This window comes from Labrus mixtus, chromosome 11 (assembly GCF_963584025.1).
Source record: "Labrus mixtus chromosome 11, fLabMix1.1, whole genome shotgun sequence".
Taxonomy (NCBI): domain Eukaryota; kingdom Metazoa; phylum Chordata; class Actinopteri; order Labriformes; family Labridae; genus Labrus; species Labrus mixtus.
This window is the reverse complement of record NC_083622.1, coordinates 20,674,036-20,691,620: the sequence shown is the minus strand read 5'-3', so window position 1 is coordinate 20,691,620 and position 17,585 is coordinate 20,674,036. Positions and strand designations below refer to the sequence as shown.

Below are 17,585 nucleotides of genomic sequence, written 5' to 3'. Positions count from 1 at the left end.
TCCAATGTTTGCACTCTTGATTTAATGCAGAGACTTTTTATTGTGAGAAGAGCAAAGGTCAACCTCTTCACTTTCAAGTGAGAATTAACCGCACGTTAAACAGTGCACTAATTTAAAGCCGGTGGAACCAGTGCCAAGGCTTATGTAGGCCTAGTTTGTGAGTGGTTTGAAGAATTATTTTTTCCTGTATTGTAAAAAAAAACAAGAAAGAAGTAAATATCAAAATAAAACCAACAAATACTTTATTGACCCTGTGTGATACTGTACCTCTGCTGGGAAAACATGTATGTTTGCATAATAGCCATCAGAGTGTAAGGCCTCAGATGAATTTTAAACATTTATTGATCCATCAACACCCTAACCCCCCACCCCCACCCCCCAAAGACACACACACACACACACACACACTCACACTGAACACTGAATGGCAATAATCCTTGTGCGGGGGCCCTGCCAGAGACCATGAGGTGTGCATATTAAAAGTTTTTACTGAAGCTCCACAACACCTGTGATCCACTCACCATTGAGCCCTGCATCACAAGAACATAAATCACAGCCTGTGAGTGGAATATCTCACGGAGAGCCAGCATTCCTCTGCTCGTGCTGGGATTAGGAAATCAAGAGGGCACACACACGCTCTGTAAATGCTACACAAGGCTCCAAGGAAGCCAGCGTGTTGAGAAACAGCCAAGGAGGCTCAGTCAGCTCTGTCATTTATAATGGTGGCAGACTGACAGAAGCCCCTGGGACATTACAGCTACAACCCCCAAACCACTGACTGTCCAAACGAGTACAAATTATGGTCTAAATGAAGCAGATGAGCTGCTGCAAATTGCAGGAAGTGTTTTCCTGCATGAGTCTTCATTATCTTGTTCGTGTTTCAGATAAATGTATTTTTAGCAAGATAAATATAATTTTCCCTACAGGGACAGGCTGAACAAAAACTTGGTATTTGCACTAGATATTTAAGAGAATCTAAGTTTGTTTGTAATGTAAGAAATATCTAGGGATTATCCTTGCAGCCTCCAGTAAGGCAAACTGTACTGTGAGAAATCCAAGTATTTGATATGCAAAATTCCCTCAGTATGTATCCTTGCCCTGTGTTAGTCAAAACATTGATGAGATCATTTGCATTTATGGAGTGAATGATTACACAAGTACACTTTATGAGGAATAAAGGGCCCAGCTCAGGTTAAGGCTGATTGACAGCAGCATTGTCTGCTGAGGCTACACTTCATTTTGAGCAGCCCGCGCTGACCCCAGGCATTATGGCCGTGGGGGCAGTGCCAGTCTCTCAGGATGCTGATTAAGTGGGATAAACCAGCCCCCTCAGACACAAGTGGCCCTGCTGTCCTCAGGGGAGTCCTACCTAACCGCCTGGGCCTGGCTTCCTGCACTATAGCCCCCACCCTGTAGACACATTCACATGCTTACACAGGAAGCAGTGCAAGGATATACACACATAAATAAAAAATGTAAATCAGATTAAGTAGCCTATATTAAGACTATAGAGCACACTCAAACAAATTTCTACCGATAGTTTTGATTAATCTGGGATTATTTCATACGTATAATGTTATAACTTTATTAACATGTGGTTTTTTTTTAAATAAAGTTACAAAGCTATTTCCCTGCATGAAAGACAGCAAAGCAAATGACACCATTGATAATATACATTTTGCAGGGACATTTAGGAAAAATACAATGAATAAAGCTAACAACGTTATTAACAATATTAATATATATATATAGATATATATATATATCTATATATATAGCCTATATTTATAGTTTCTCAATTTATTTTGCTTAGCCACTTAAACCAGTTTGCTTTAACCTAATACACGGCATATGCTCTAATGCGTTTGTGTGTGAACTGACTCAACAATGGGGATTGTACAACAATTGTAAGGTAATGGGCGCCCTTAAAGCCTTTGTTTCCCTGCAAAGCAGCACTTAAAACAAGCCTTTCAAGATAAGCGGCCTGCTGTTGTAGTGAGGCTTCCCCGCTCCCCCAGGACACCGTATCCATCACCAGATGCCCCTGGGTGTGGGCTAACAAATTTGTTCATTCTGGGGGCTTACATAACACCCAGAGAGCTTTAGCGCGATTTGTTGGGATTCTGAGTGATGTGCCAAACAGAGGTCACACAGTCACACTGTCAGGGGGAGCGCACAGCAGTCCAGTTATTTTTATTTAAACATTTCCTTACAGGGGCTTTGATTCACAATGGGACATTTTTTTATTTCACAGGTTACAATTAGCCACCAATAATTCGAAACTCGATCATCGTTTCTGTGTTTTTTCCGCAGACTTGTCTCGTGACGGGATGACTGGCGACGTATTATTATTCATTATTATTTCTGCTTTCTATCTATCTATCTATCTATCTATCTATCTATCTATCTATCTATCTATCTATCATCCATACATGCGTCCATAAATACATCCATACATAGGCTACTTGTCAAACTGTCTCTTAGCTGTCTGATTTCCTTGCTGGACTTTTAAGTTGTTGGATCTATATTAGTTTCTGAGAAAAGAGAAAAGCCAGTGCCCTCTACAGGACACCTTTGACGGTGAAGGATGGAGACACACACAAGCAACTGAAGAACCTTTCACAAATCCTGCTTTGCTAGACAACACTTTCTTAATTCAGCATGTTAAAAAAAAATTAAGTTAATTGAATTAATTAAATCAAGAAATAAAAGGTCGAATTATAACATTCTCTTTTATATCAGCAAAGAGAGCATCTGAGGTTCTGGTGAGCCCTCTGATGCATATTTGATATGTTGCATTAAATATATGAAACCAATATGATTATCTATACATATTCTTTTTGGAGCTTTCGATGATGATCAACAATGAAAGTTTAGCCTTAACCCCACATAGTCCTGTAGAGGGCGACCCTAGGGTTTGGACATGCAGGGGTCAGAGCACATCAGGTGGCTGTTGTTATCAAATATTGTAGAAGTCAAATTTTTTACAAGCTGCAACATAAAGTATCATATTTTACTGCAAAGTCAGGGAACTGACAAAGAAACAGAGTATAGCTCTGAGTGAAATAACTTACGTTAAAGATTCACTGTGATAAAGATTGTATTTATCATTATCATCATTATTACCTGTCCTGGTGTACTTTTTTGCGGGTAATAACAATTAGATAAGATAAAATGGCAGCATTAGGGCACTAGTGTTGTCACTGTAGATAATGCATTTTTGGATGTCACTGTTTTCTCAACATCTTCCATTTTTCCATGTGGATGAATTAAGTAAAAAACATATTTTTTCCTTTATAATATAATGGAGTAATAATATATATTTTTTAGAACGCAGTGGAGATGACAAAAAACGTTAATTCACTGAACACAATACAACTTTGTGGTTACAGTCAATGAAGAAAACCTTGTTCAGAATTTAAAACAGTTCATCAAAAACATAAATTGAGTCTCAAATAACACATTTTCTCGCTCAGAGCTGCTGCCTCTTGGATTGACTGTCCTGTCATGATGGAGGACTGGTCTGTGATTCAGTTTAGGAATCAATGCAGTATCATCAACAAACTCTGTTGACGCTGTCTGTCATTGATGAGCCGCATTACAAATGCAGTGCAGTTCTGAAGGCCAAAGACAAAGTGAAACATTTACATTTAGAGTACAGACCATTATACATATACACTTCATCTTATTTTCCACATAAAAATATTAGGTCAAATATACTCTTTTAAATTTTGATTACAATGAATAGTAGTGATAATTACAAGCATTTTTTTTCTAATTAGATAAAAGCACACCCTTTAGTTTTGCAGTCACAAACTAACAAACACTGGAATTAGATAGAAAAAGGGCTACCTCAGCAGTCCAACAAACCTTGGCAGGAAAATGGTTGAGATGGCAGGTACAGAGCCAGATTGTAAACCGTATTTTCCTCCCAAGAAATAGCATTTGTTTGTCTTGGAGGGCAAAAGTGCTGCAGCCTTGCCAGAGGCAGCTTTCAAGTAGTGATATTAAAACATACATTTTCTTAATTATGTATTTCTTCACCAAGAGTGGGGCATTAAAAGATGCAGAAATATAAAGATACATGCTAAGATATTATTGCACATGGTGTGGATTGATTGATATTGACCTTTCTCTCTCTTTCCATATTGTGATGATTGCTTTAATGATCTCATTCCATTTGAGGCTGTAAGGGTTTTCTTTTCTAAAGCCCTCAACCAAGTTATCATCTGGGCAGATTTTCATAGTAAAATTAATCAGAAGCCATCTTTATCTTAACTGCCAGGATGCATTGCCTCCAACTTGTTATTAGCAACACAGGCAGGTTACATCTTCTCTGTAGGTGGTCTTATCATTGTTAGGGATGAGGTCCAAATCGGGGGTTCGACCTGCAAAGTTGAGGAGTTAGCCTCACTCTCCTCTGAGTTAAAAAAAAAGTAAAGATCTGTTCCTCCATGTGAAAAAAACTTCAGATCAAGTGCTATTTCCCCCACAAAAAGTATATATCGACAATTAGAATGCTTTCACAATATGCTACAGTTTACCTTATTATAGAAAAATCCAGAACTTGGCAATGTTAATCTTAAAACTTCTCCTAAGCATCATTTTGTAATTTAAAACAGTCAAACCCCTTGGCTGCTTTGAAATGAGGAGCAGTAAAGTGCCCTGTAAATGGCAGTTGCTGGGTACAGTGCTCTGCTGCTAAGACAACAGCCAAACTCGCCCCACACACACATATATCACTTGCATTTTACTACAGTCTGTGGCTCCAATGCATACACTCTTTCACGTCTAGTCCTGTGATAAAAGACACCACTGATTTTCTCAGATATTTAACTCAGGAATGCGCAATTATATTATCTATATGAACTAACCATCACAACATTGTCAACTGCCCCTTGAGGTCATGCATATACCAATGAGGAAAACCTTCAAAATGATATGCTGTTTGATGTACTCAAACTAAATTGTAAATATTGTTTGAAGACTGCTATTATTTAAAATCACATTATTATGAATCAAAGTTTTTTTGAGTTTTTTTTTAAGGTCTTAATCACATTAAACATGTCATAGATTGACAATTGATTATTTTTCAAAGATGTAGCCCTAACTCAAGCCATTCAAAAAGAAGCATATATTTATCATGCAAGTAATTAGACGTGTGCAAAAAGTGGAAAGGCACACACACCCAAGGCCCCAATAATTACATTTTAAAACAACCATATGCATTATGGGATACACATGAGAGCAATAAGGCCTATCAGTTATAAAGCAATAGCTATTGGCAAGTAGCTAGGCCTATGCCTAATATGGTCATACAAATAAGTAAAACCGTACCACCAGCATTTTAGTAACTAGATAACAGACAGTTTGAAGAGACTTTTTTAGATTGTCCTTTAAATCTTCATGTCTTCCACTGGAAGGAAAGTTTTTTGTTGCTTCACATTTGGTTCAGGCCCCAGACTGTACAGTGGACCAGACCAGGGAAACTCACGTGACGCTGATCAGGCAGTGATTGAGGAGAGTGGCTGTTGCTTAGCAACGGAACGCTGAGCCTCCCCCATCCAAGACTGTAGAGCTCGTTCCACTTTTCTTTCCACAGTGTTGTAGCTTCGTAACTTTCTCCACAATAAGTTAACTAATTACTTACGGGGGATTTTACAGGAGCTGACAAAATCCAGTTTTCTTTTTTTTTCCGCTTTTGCTGAGGTAAGTGACGGAGCTAAAGCCTGTCATGGTGGTAGAAAATCATGTCCGACGACGAAAGTGTGCCTTCTTTTGTGGAGGATGTCAGAGTAAAGTTCGTGGAGGAGAAAGTTTGTAGACTGCTGCAGCTGCACCGTCAAACATGGGAGAAGAGTATTGTGAACGAAGAATTTCAAACACGTCTGAAAGACTTCTTCGAGAAGGACTCTGTAATATATTGCTTTTCATCAAACAGGGGTCATGTGGTCGCTTCCAAGGAGGTAACTTTATGTTCATACAGAATCTACAAAACACAGTGCTAGTAGAACCCATTTAGCTAGCTAAGTTTAGAGCACTCAGAGGATGTTGAAGTTGTCAGTTTACAGTAGCATAACATTATGTTTGGTTTAAAAATGTTAATACAGTCATCATTTTCTTTTTTCTTTTAATACAGGTTCCCACTGTTGCTCAAAACAAGCAAATATATATCCTTAAGAAGACAGTGGCTACTGTTACACCTGAAAACTTCAGACAACTTTTGGTTTTTGGACTTCTGTCTCCATCACTATTACTGCAGCTGACATGCACAGTTGAGCAGGTGATTTATTCTTTCACGTCTATATTTTGTTGTATTTACTGCCAATTTTTTAAAATTAACATGCAGATTTAAAAGGAGCCTTTTTGCACAACAGTGAATTATTTCTGCCTTTTTTCTAGGTGTGTTTTCCACTGCTTTCAAACAATAAAAACCATCAGATGTGGCCAAATTTTATGTCTGAAGACATCATACGACATATTGAGAGAATGTGCTGTAAGACATCAGTCATACAGGGGCAGGTTTTGGGTAAAACTATCCTCCCTGTCCCATCTGCAACCGATTGGACTGACAATTCAAACAGCACCATCAAAATGTAAGAACACAAACATTCATATCATAGACTAGGATTTTTGTTTATCCTGTAAGTTAACAAATGCTTTCAACATAAACTTTCATACTCAGGTACAATAACTATGATAGGGCACTGGCCCATGCCATTGAGACCCTGATCATTAACTGGACCAATGTAATCCAGAAAATTTTAAAGGAGGACTCATCAGACATAATCATGACAGACTGTAATCCAGGGCCTAATGCAGAGCTGACGTTTTGGGCTTCAAGGAAAAAGAACATACAGGACATTTATCATCAGGCATGCTATCTTTCCCTTGGATCTTAAGTTAAATGATGATTTCATTATCTTTCACCTCAATGCGTGCCATTCTCTGTAAAACTTTCGTTGGTTCTTCCCCCTTGTAGCTTCAGAGTCCTGTTGTTCAGAAAATGGTGAAGATATTAGAGATAATGGATAGCAGTTATCATCCCACAATCCAGACTCTAATAGGAAATATATTTGATGGTAAGATAAGACATAGAGGACAAACACGTTTTCAAACTCACTGCATTATATGATTACTGAAAAATATTTTTTCTTTGAGTTTGTTGTCTTAGCTTGATTTTTTTTTCTAAATGAAAAGCACTTCAAGAATCCCAAGACATTGAATTGCACCTACAGCCACTTCATGAACAACTGTCTAAACTGGAAAAAGAAGAATTTTGTCACTTGGACACATTCACTCCTGCACTGTTTCACACTCTATATCTGATATGGAGCAACTGCCAATTTTATCAAAGACCTGCACGCATTGTGGTGTTACTACAGGAACTGTGTAATCTGTTCATTGAGCAGGTAAGAAACATTGTTTTTAACGCCTGCATTGAGTGATTGCATGAATTGATGCATACATATGACATTGATGCCATATGCCTACTTGGCTGATATTAGGCAGTAAAAAAAACTATTCAGTTTCTTCCTGTTGGTGTGAAGCTAATAACAGATTCAAATTCTTTCACTGCCCAGGCTTCTACATACCTCTCTGCAGATTTGCTTCTCAGAGATGATCCAGTGGAAAATCTACAAATGGTGAAGAAGGTGATAAAAGTGTTGAGATGTTTCAGAAACAGTTACCAGACTCAGAGGGAGAGGTTGGCCAACCATGTGAAACATGCACCCTGGGATTTCCCATCTGCCATGATATTTGCACGTTTCAACCAGTTCCTAAAGCGTATGTTGCAGCTGGAGGTGAAATCAAAGTTTTGGTTTTGTACTTGGTTTAGTTTAGTACAGCAAGGTTGTTTTGAATTGAGTTTTGTGGTTTCCTACATCTTATGTTATCTTGACAGGACTCATTTGAAATCATGCTGGACTTTCAAAGAATGGAAAAACTGGAATTTGGTGGGCTGAAAGGAAAACTCTACAGTGAGCATGCTGCTCAGATGTACAGAGAGTTTGCTGAGCATTGCAAAGTATTGCAGCACAGTGAAAACAGCCCATTTGACCTTACCACTCAGGTAAGCATTTATGTTATATTAAGATCTCTGATAACAGCTAATTCAGTGATTTATAATGCATGGTCTATCACTCAAGTCCATCACTTAATACTGTTGAAATTGTCTCTTTTGTTATAAGGGTTTTGAAAATGAGTACAAAGAGTTCAAAAGCAAGATTGTAGACTTTGAATACCGCCTTGCCAGCCTTCTGTGCTTGGCCTTTAAGGATTGCTCAGGACTGGAATCAGCATGTAAAGTAAGCAAGACTGGATAAAAGCAGGTTGATGATGATGATGATGACATTATCAGCTGAATAAGGGAATAGTGAGAGAGAGTCTAAAGCAGGCTATTTGTTTTTGTCCTTTAGTTGCTAACTATCATTGGACCCTTCCTTGAGAGAAGACAAATTCGACAGGTATTCAGTCACAACTTCCTTCTTCTGCAGCAGCATTTCAGAGAAGAGCTGGAGAAATGTAAATGTCTATTCAAATTCCAGCTCAACCAGGTACTGTTAGCAAACTTGAGTATTAACAATAGTCATACAAGGCATGTTATGTTTTTGTAGCAATAACCGTTTCCATTCTTTCCTTGCAGATCGAGAGCGACTTGACTAAAAATACTCCTCACACATCTGGAGCTTTGAAGTGGGCGAAAATGCTCAGAAAACGCATTCAAACACCATGGGAAAGAGTCAAATCACTGTTTGACAAGTCAGTAAACATATTATATTTGCAATGAATGAAACAACAAGTAGTCAAAAAGACTTACAGATAAATAACTATGCAATATGTTCAGGCCTGCAGAAGGTGTAGGGACAGTGAACGAGTACATGGAGTTACTGAGTCTCCTGGACCAGTATGAAGAGGACATTTACTCTAACTGGTGTAATGGTTTAGATCATACCTGCCTGATCAACCTGAACCAGCCCCTTCTCTCACGAGATACCCCATCTGGCCTGATCTCAGTCAACTTTAATCCTAAGGTAATTTATGGTATGTCCCTTCAAACTAGAATGACTGATTGTAAAAGATAAATTATGTGTAACAGTCAATTTTGGTTATCATTTTCTTCTAGGCTTTCAGTTAGAGACACACTTAACCACAACCCATCTTTGATTGTTCACTTTTCTCCTCCCTCCTCAGCTGACTGAAGTCTTGAAAGATGTGAAGTATATTCAGACTCTTAGTAACATCAAGATCCCTGCGGCTGCTATGACTGTTTTTGAGAAGCGCTTCATGTTCACAAAAGTAAGAAACAAACACACCACCTTATGTGGTTGCTTTTACACTGATGAATTCCTTCTTGAGTTCAAGAGTATGCAATATTTCTTTCTTTAATCCTTTTTAAATTCTGTGACTTAAACATTTATTTTTCAACATTTGCATTTTGTAGTATATGAGCAGTCTGCAACTATTGGTGCAGGGGTACAACAAGCTAAAGCAGACAGTGCTAGAGGTGGAACTTCCTCTCATCAGAGCTGAGATGGAGTCCTTAGACCTGCAGTTGAAAAGGGCAGAGTCTGACCTAATGTGGCAGGATCCAGACTGCTGGAGCTTCATAAGCACCTCCAAGGACCTGGTCTATGGACTTGTTTGTCGAGTCAGTAAAGCCAAGGAGAACTGTGAAGCCATCCAGTCAATGATGAAGGGATGGATCAAACAGGCTATGTTCTGCAGAAAGGAAAACAAGAAAGGCTCGCTTATACAGCTAGAGGACAGGGGTGAGCGGGTCAACAAGAAGTACAGCTCCATGAAGAAGGATGGAAACTCTATCCACAAGCTGGTCCAAGTGAGTGCAGCTTGATTTATGACTGTATTTGATATGTTTAATTTAATGCATTATAGATGTTTAATGACTACTTCTGTTGCTCTATTGTGTTTGAACAACTAAAAATATGAAATTATATAATTGATTCTAAAACCTTAAATCATATTGCAGAACATTCTTAATCATCTCATTTCATTTCAATACTTTCATAATTTTTGGTTATGTTTGGCCTTTGATTGCTCATTCTTGTAATATTAATCAAAAAATTACATTTATTATTTCTGTAACCCCTAACACAATTAAAAAAACACAAGATACTTGTGCCCAATTGTAAAAGATAAGCATTCAACCCCACCAGTTTAGGCTGTATTTATTTATTTTTAAACATTTCTAATATCAAAAATTCCATCAGGAGAATATGGCTCTTTTAAATGCTGACCCTGATTCAGAAGCATGGCAGTCCTATCTGGAGTTTGTGGATGAGATGGTGGTGGAGGGGCTCTTCAGCTACATCAGCCACTCTCTTCAGTTCTTTGTGGACAATATGGAATCAGGGCCAAAACAGAAACCACTGTTGGAGGCTCAGTTGATGCTGAGAAGCTCAGGAATGGTCTTCCTGCCATCGTTGGAGCGGGAAGCAGGCGATGGCTTCTATGAGCTGATAGAAGGACTGGTCAGAGACATATTCAAGACTTCAGAGAATATTTACAGAGTAGCTGCTCATCAAACCATGGAGAACTACCAGGTACACAACTTTAAATTTAGATTTTAAGCCTGAATTTATGCATTGTTAAATGGTTTACTTGAATTCTCACCTGTGCAAAACTTTTTTAGACAGTTTTGCAAAGTCACAGTAAACCCCTATATTTTAACCTGCTTCACTAACCATTTTTCTGTTCAGAACTTGGAGTTGGTATATGGTTCACTTTAAAATAGTACTTATTTTACAAGTAAGCTTTCTATGTCAGCCCCTAACAACCTGAAAAATCTACTCTCTTACTGTGCTCATCTCTTTCAGCTCATTACAGAATGTTCTTCTACAAATACTAGATACTCCTCATGTTATTTATCATAAATGAAACTTTTACAGGATGTGATGGATGACATGCTGGATTTGTTGGAACTAAGACAAGAAATAATGGAACAAGTGGAGAAGGTTCTCAAGAAAGCTATAAATTACCAGAGAGAGTTTGACTGCTACACACATCTCTGGCAAGGTGATAGGGCTGAGTTCCTCAGCCAGTTCCTCCTGTTTGGACGTCTGCTTACAGCTGAAGAGATGGAAACCTATGAAGCAGATGCACTCCCTGAGAGCCCACCTACAATCGATAACTTCAAAGAACAGGTACAAAACTATTTTAATGTAATCGATAGCAATGTGCTACACATGAAAGGTATTCTATCTGTAATCTCTGTTTTGGTCTTTATTTTACAGATTGATTACTATGAAGATCTGTATACTGAAATTTCCAAGATGGAAGAATTCAGAGTATTCAATGGATGGTTTCGGGTAGATATCAGATTCTTCAAGGAGATGCTCCTCAACACTTTGAAGAAGTGGAGCTGGCTTTTTAAAAAACACCTCTTGACATATGTCACCAACAGGTACAATGATCTCCTGCATGGCTTAAAACCAAAGCAATGTTATAGGAGTTTTTTACTGTTCATGCTTCGCCTTTCAGTCTTGATGAGCTGCAGAAGTTTGTGCGAGCCACTATTGAAGGACTCGGCCAGTCTTTGGCACAAGGAAACCACTGTGGCTTGGTGGAAGTGATGAGTCACCTGTTGGCTGTGAGGGACAGACAAGCATCCACAGACAAGATTTTTGAGCCACTTAGAAACACAATAATCCTTCTGGAACAATACGGAGTGACTATACCAGACCAGGTCTACTATCAGCTGGAGGTCAGGAAAGGAACGGGTTCATGCTCCTACAGTTATTTGTTAACAATATGATGTGTTGAAAAATAATCAGATTGAAGTATATTAATGATGTAGCTATTCAACTTTTGAAATTCCTTTTTTTTCTCTGTAGGAACTTCCTGAGAAATGGAGTGAGGCAAAAAAACTAGCCATAAAAGTGAGGCATGATGTGGCTCCCATGCAGAATGCAGAAGTAATGGTTTTACGCAGAAGATGCATGGCATTTGAGGTTGCTGCTTTTAGTTCTTATATCCAGAGAAATAATAAATTCAATGTGTTAATGCTATTGTATTAAATATCCCAATGTGTTGACCATTAAAGTGGGACTTCTTATTTTCCAGATGAAACAAAGCAAATTCAGGGACATGTTTAAAGAAATGGCACCCTTCAGTTACAATGCAGCGCATCCGTACATCAGTCTGGACAAAGTAGGAGTTAAAGCTTTAATTAAGGATTAAAATAACTTTATTTTGCACTATATGTATACTGAGACAGCATATGCCATGTGTTTTGTTTTTCTAGTCTGAAAGAGCAATCCGAGAAATGGAGAAAGAGGTATCAGTACTACAGGAGTCCACAAATCTGTTTGATGTTACTATTCCTGACTTCAAAGACATCAAGCTCTGCAGACAGGAGATTGTCGTCCTCAAAAAACTATGGGACATTACTGTGTTTGTGCAGGTGAATGGTCTAACTTATTTAGTATTTTTAAATGTTTCTATTCTAAATGAAATTAAAATACTGCTATGGGCCCCATCTCACCATACATAACTGATCACTGATTCTTTGAATACCCTGTAGCCTCTTAATGTCCTCATTAAGCACCCTCAGCCGATTGACCCCTCTGCATTTGTCTTTATCTATACAGAGCAGTGTGGAAAAGTGGACAATGACCAAATGGAGGCAGATAAACGTGGACCAGATGGATGCAGAATTGAGGTGGTTTGCCAAGGTGAGGTCACCAACAGAGCTACATCACACCAGTGCATCTCTCCTGCTGTCTTGCTGTCATGCACCATTGCGGTTTGTAACAGATGCCCCTGATAACTAATTATGTTTATGTACCTTCTGTTTGTGTAGGACATGCGAAGGCTTGACAAAGATGCTCGCGTGTGGGATGTGTATTCTGGGTTAGACCTTTATGTAAAGAACCTGTTGACGTCACTGCTGGCCGTGAGTCAGCTACAGAACCTGGCAATAAGAGAGCGCCACTGGGTGCAACTTATCAGAACAACACAGGTGCATAAGTATGCACAGCAGAGGTCTTACTGTAAAGCAATGTTTTCTTCCTGCATGACAGAAACCTGAGACTTTGCATAACAATAAAAAATCTTTTGCAAACAGATGGACTTCACTGTGGCTGACCACACCACATTGAAGGACCTCTTGGCTCTGCACCTCCATTTGCTGGAAGACAAAGTCCGCTACATAGTGGATAAAGCAGTCAAAGAAATGGCTATAGAAAAGGTTCATCTTCATTTATTGAAAACCTGTGGTCAAACACATATAGAAAGAACACCAATATAGATAGTTCCAGTCATATTGATTCATAATATAATGTTACACACTGTATGATGTACTGTATGATTGTACTGAATTAGCTTTGATAGTTTTTATCTAAGGATGCAATTATAAAAAGAAATGACATCAAACTAGGAGCACACCTCATGAACATTATTACCCTTTATACTACCGTCATGTCATCAGAATTCAATCATGCCAGGTCTATTATCGGCCTTATGACTATGTATTTTTTTTAAATAATCATGCAGATATTCAGTAGCTTATTTTTCATTAGAAGAATAAAAAAATGACCACTTCATAAAGACACATTTCTTCTAAAATAACTAAAACTCAAATAAATTACACTTTTTTGCAGATCTGCTGAGTAAACATTGAATTCAAGTGTTACTCTGTGACTAGATGTAGTACTTAGTATTAAGAGAGGTTGTAATCAATATATATTTTGTAATGAATGGCAATTTTCTTTTCTTTTCAGGCTGTGACACAAATAAGTCAAACATGGGAAGCAATGGAGCTTTCATATGAAAATCATTACCAAACTCCTGTGCCACTACTTAAATGTGATGAGCAACTTATTGAAACTCTTGAAGATCATCAGGTACAAGTGAATTTCTTATGTTGTACTAGGACCTAATGTCTAACATTTAAAGTGAAGAAAAATGCATAATGGCAAGTTCTCAAGACCAGTTGTCTGTGAGAAGCACCGATAGTAAAGGGCTGAATAGAAATGAGAGTGCAGACAGGGGCCGCTCTGTCTGACTGTCAAACAGCACAACAGAAGAGAGGTCCCTATTGAGTCCTTAGATTTATTGCTGCTGTAGGACACAGGGCATTGTTACACCAAGGCAGTCTTTGTACATGTACACCAGATGTATTGGGGGGGGATGGGGGGGGGGGGGGGGGGGGGGGGGGGGGTTATAGCCTGCAATTAGAAGTTTTGCCACTCTACTGCCTCTATCTTTGTGTAACTAGACTGTTTCCCTCCCCCATTTTTATGGCCTGGTATGCAGATGAGGTTGACTATGCACTTAAATTAAATTGACAAATGTCATAAGTGTAAGGTTAACAAGATATGACTTTCTCTGCCACTAATGTAATGATGGTTGGTTGCATTTTAGTTTTAAATTGAACAAAAGGCTTTGGATACCATGACTCATATCTCCCTGTCTTCATACTCCTCAAGGTTCAGCTCCAAGGCATCTTTCAGAGCAAGCATGTGGATCACTTTATGCATCAGGTAGTGGAACTACAGAAGCAGCTGACTGTGGCTGATACCGTGCTGATGGTCTGGATGGAGGTCCAAAGGACATGGGTGTACCTACAAAGCATCTTCAAGGGCTGTAATGACATCTGCCAACAGCTGCCTGCAGATGCATACAGATTCCAAGCCATAGATTCAGAATTTCAGGTCTGCACTTCAACGCATGTTATGTGCAGTTATGCACAGTTCATTGTTGTCATTGTTGTTTACATTGAGATTTTGTTTTTTTAGGAGCTAATGCTGGACCGTGCTCAGACTAAAAATGTAATTGAGGCCACCAACAAACTTGCTCTTTTTGAGAAGTTAGATGATCTACAACAAAGGTTCATGCTATTGTCATCACACTTTTAATTCTTGTTTTGTTTGCAGCTGTAGTATTTTGATCTCTATTCTCATATTCTCTCCTAACAGGCTGGTATTGTGTGAAAAAGCTCTTGCTGAATACCTGGAGACAAAGAGACTTGTCTTTCCTCGATTCTACTTTATTTCATCTGCAGACTTGTTGGATATTCTCTCTAAAGGGAGTCGTCCCAGAGAGGTACATTTATGTATATACATTTTTTATTTTTCACATTAATCCAGTGTCACTCTTTCACTCATATAATGCCAATTATAAGGACTACTGCTAATTCTGTTTTTCAGGTAACTTTTCACCTCTCGAAATTATTTGACAACATGTCAGACCTTGAGTTTGCAGAAAATAAAGAGTTGGATAATCCTAAACTAGCCGTAGGCATGTACAGCAAAGAGAGAGAATATGTTTCATTCAAGACTGAATGTTGCTGTTATGGGCCGGTAAGTTTACATTCACTATCAAAGGATCTGAATTTGTTATCACATTACTGGAAAAAACTCAACTAATAGTATTTATGCTTGACTTTAGGTGGAAGCATGGCTGACTGGTCTGGAGGAGACTATGCGAGAATGTGTCAGAGGTCACCTGTCTGATGCTGTGTCTGTGTACGAGGATCGGCCCAGAGAGCAATGGATTCTCGACTTCCCTGCACAAGTGGCTCTCACTGGATCCCAGATCTGGTGGAGCAACGATATGGAGCTTGTGTTTAAAAGACTGGAGGAAGGATTTGAGTATGCCCTGAAAGACTACAACAAGAAACAGGTACATTTTTTAAATGAGTTCACCCACAAATTTAAACATCTCAATAAAACAAAGCTATTGGGAACAATGGTGAAATGTGGGGTTGTGAGATCATAATAAAAAGTAATAGTAAAGTATTTGTAAATCATTTCTCAGTAGGGTCCAGACATTGTTTTTCAGTCATATCACTCCAAGGTTACTGATACCTCACTTTAAGACGCTTGGCCAGACAGGGGTATTGATTCAGTACTGCTATAAATTGTGGCCTTTTAAATTGGATTATGTAACCACAATATTGTTATATAGGATCCAGTACAACAAAACCACAAATCAGATCCTCAAGAACTCACACAAATAAACATCTCTTTGGATGAAAATAGTTTCTGATACCAACTTTAGTAATTGTGTTAATTAACATTAGGTTTGAAGGAACATTACTGTGACAGAAATGTAATTGTATGAAAAAGCTCATCCTTCAATTTGATTTTGCTTGTAGATATATGATAGAGGTGCATACTGTTTATTTAAATGTTAATCATATCATTTTATTAGACTGATTTGTGTGTAATCTGTGGGAAAAGAGGTTAATAATTAAGATGATGGACATGTTTTTCATAATGCCATCATAAGCACATCATAGTCAGTGGCCTGAGCCAGGTTTTTGCGGAGGCTCATCGTGGGCAAAGCTCACAGTAATGTTATCACTCTTGTCAGTTTCATCAGCAGTATTTAAGGTTAGCATGTCCTTGGTTTCTGTTTGAATAATCTCTCCCTCCCTTCAGAGCACCGTGCTGCACTGATTGGATCTGCTGTCAAGGAGGGCCAGTGACAAATTCAGGACATTCAGTGATGTTTTGGTCAAAACAAGAACTCAAAACCAGTTTTGTTTATCTTAAAAGTAGTCAAGTGTGAGAAGGTGTTTTTGTAAATTGTCCATATGTTTGACTGTGTAAATGTGTCTTCATCTACGGCATTTATTATGAATGCGTAAACATGGAGCTCTATTATATAGTTGCCAATTCAGTTTTGTGTCATTTTTTAACTCTCGTCTGAATTTCTGATTTTATTCCTTAGCTTTAATCTTGTCTGTCTTTCCTTCCCCAGATTTCTCATCTCAACTTGTTAATCAGCATGCTGCTTGGAGATCTTAGCTCGGGCGACAGACAGAAGATCATGACTATTTGCACTATTGATGTCCATGCTAGAGACATTGTTGCCAGCCTCATTGCCCAAAAAGTAATGGCATACACCGTCCCTTAACTTGACTTTCTTTCTGGCCCAGTTCAACTAACATTGGTTTAACATTATTACTCATTAGATAAATGTGAAAAAGAAGAAATGACAGCATAAGAAATGACAGCATTTTTCAAGTTTTACTTTTCTGAGCTTGGAATACAAATTATGGGTACAGGAACCATGCAACAACAAAATACATTTAACATTTGAATTGAAAGTTAAAAGATAACATGATACACCTGAATTTGAATGTTTCAGTCACTGACTATTAGAAGTTTAATCTTAGGAGACAAATAAAACAGAGGCCCTTCCTAATATTCACTAAATTGGTTAGACTCTAATATAAACGATGAGTAAAAGTCAATGTTTTTTCAGAAGTTGGGATGAATTGCTTGCTTGTACCATACCTCTTGTAAAATATGATGTCTAATGTAATGGTGTCAAACTATTAAAGCAGTCATTTGTGTTCACAGGTAACTACCTCACAGTCCTTTCAATGGCTTTCCCAGCTCCGACATTGCTGGTATGAGCAGCAGCATCACTGCTTTGTTAACATTTGTGATGCTCACTTCCTTTACTCATACGAGTATCTTGGAAACACACCACGTCTTGTCATCACTCCCCTCACAGACAGGTGAGTCTGCAGCACTCTATGCATGTAATGTCTCAATACATCACTTCATTCAGCATTGCTACAGTATACTATTTGTTTGTGTAACTGTGTG

At 38.4% G+C, this 17,585-nt stretch overlaps 1 protein-coding gene across 1 annotated transcript in view; it reads left to right on the top strand.

Moving 5' to 3' along the window:
* The first annotated feature begins 5,750 nt into the window (after positions 1 to 5,750).
* The window catches only part of si:dkey-233k19.3 (dynein axonemal heavy chain 11), a 39,892-nt gene continuing 28,057 nt past the window's right edge, over positions 5,751 to 17,585 (top strand). Inside the window, exons 1-32 of the mRNA XM_061050766.1 lie at positions 5,751 to 5,966; positions 6,140 to 6,283; positions 6,403 to 6,596; positions 6,686 to 6,875; positions 6,983 to 7,082; positions 7,201 to 7,412; positions 7,584 to 7,805; positions 7,907 to 8,074; positions 8,193 to 8,309; positions 8,421 to 8,558; positions 8,648 to 8,763; positions 8,849 to 9,035; positions 9,196 to 9,300; positions 9,446 to 9,841; positions 10,233 to 10,565; positions 10,911 to 11,165; positions 11,256 to 11,425; positions 11,503 to 11,725; positions 11,856 to 11,972; positions 12,085 to 12,171; positions 12,266 to 12,424; positions 12,612 to 12,695; positions 12,824 to 12,982; positions 13,088 to 13,210; positions 13,743 to 13,865; positions 14,451 to 14,675; positions 14,760 to 14,851; positions 14,940 to 15,066; positions 15,171 to 15,323; positions 15,412 to 15,645; positions 16,729 to 16,860; positions 17,334 to 17,494. Of these exons, the coding sequence (XP_060906749.1) occupies positions 5,751 to 5,966; positions 6,140 to 6,283; positions 6,403 to 6,596; positions 6,686 to 6,875; positions 6,983 to 7,082; positions 7,201 to 7,412; positions 7,584 to 7,805; positions 7,907 to 8,074; positions 8,193 to 8,309; positions 8,421 to 8,558; positions 8,648 to 8,763; positions 8,849 to 9,035; positions 9,196 to 9,300; positions 9,446 to 9,841; positions 10,233 to 10,565; positions 10,911 to 11,165; positions 11,256 to 11,425; positions 11,503 to 11,725; positions 11,856 to 11,972; positions 12,085 to 12,171; positions 12,266 to 12,424; positions 12,612 to 12,695; positions 12,824 to 12,982; positions 13,088 to 13,210; positions 13,743 to 13,865; positions 14,451 to 14,675; positions 14,760 to 14,851; positions 14,940 to 15,066; positions 15,171 to 15,323; positions 15,412 to 15,645; positions 16,729 to 16,860; positions 17,334 to 17,494 (5,462 nt within the window). The remainder of the gene's footprint in view (positions 5,967 to 6,139; positions 6,284 to 6,402; positions 6,597 to 6,685; positions 6,876 to 6,982; positions 7,083 to 7,200; positions 7,413 to 7,583; positions 7,806 to 7,906; positions 8,075 to 8,192; positions 8,310 to 8,420; positions 8,559 to 8,647; positions 8,764 to 8,848; positions 9,036 to 9,195; positions 9,301 to 9,445; positions 9,842 to 10,232; positions 10,566 to 10,910; positions 11,166 to 11,255; positions 11,426 to 11,502; positions 11,726 to 11,855; positions 11,973 to 12,084; positions 12,172 to 12,265; positions 12,425 to 12,611; positions 12,696 to 12,823; positions 12,983 to 13,087; positions 13,211 to 13,742; positions 13,866 to 14,450; positions 14,676 to 14,759; positions 14,852 to 14,939; positions 15,067 to 15,170; positions 15,324 to 15,411; positions 15,646 to 16,728; positions 16,861 to 17,333; positions 17,495 to 17,585) is intronic.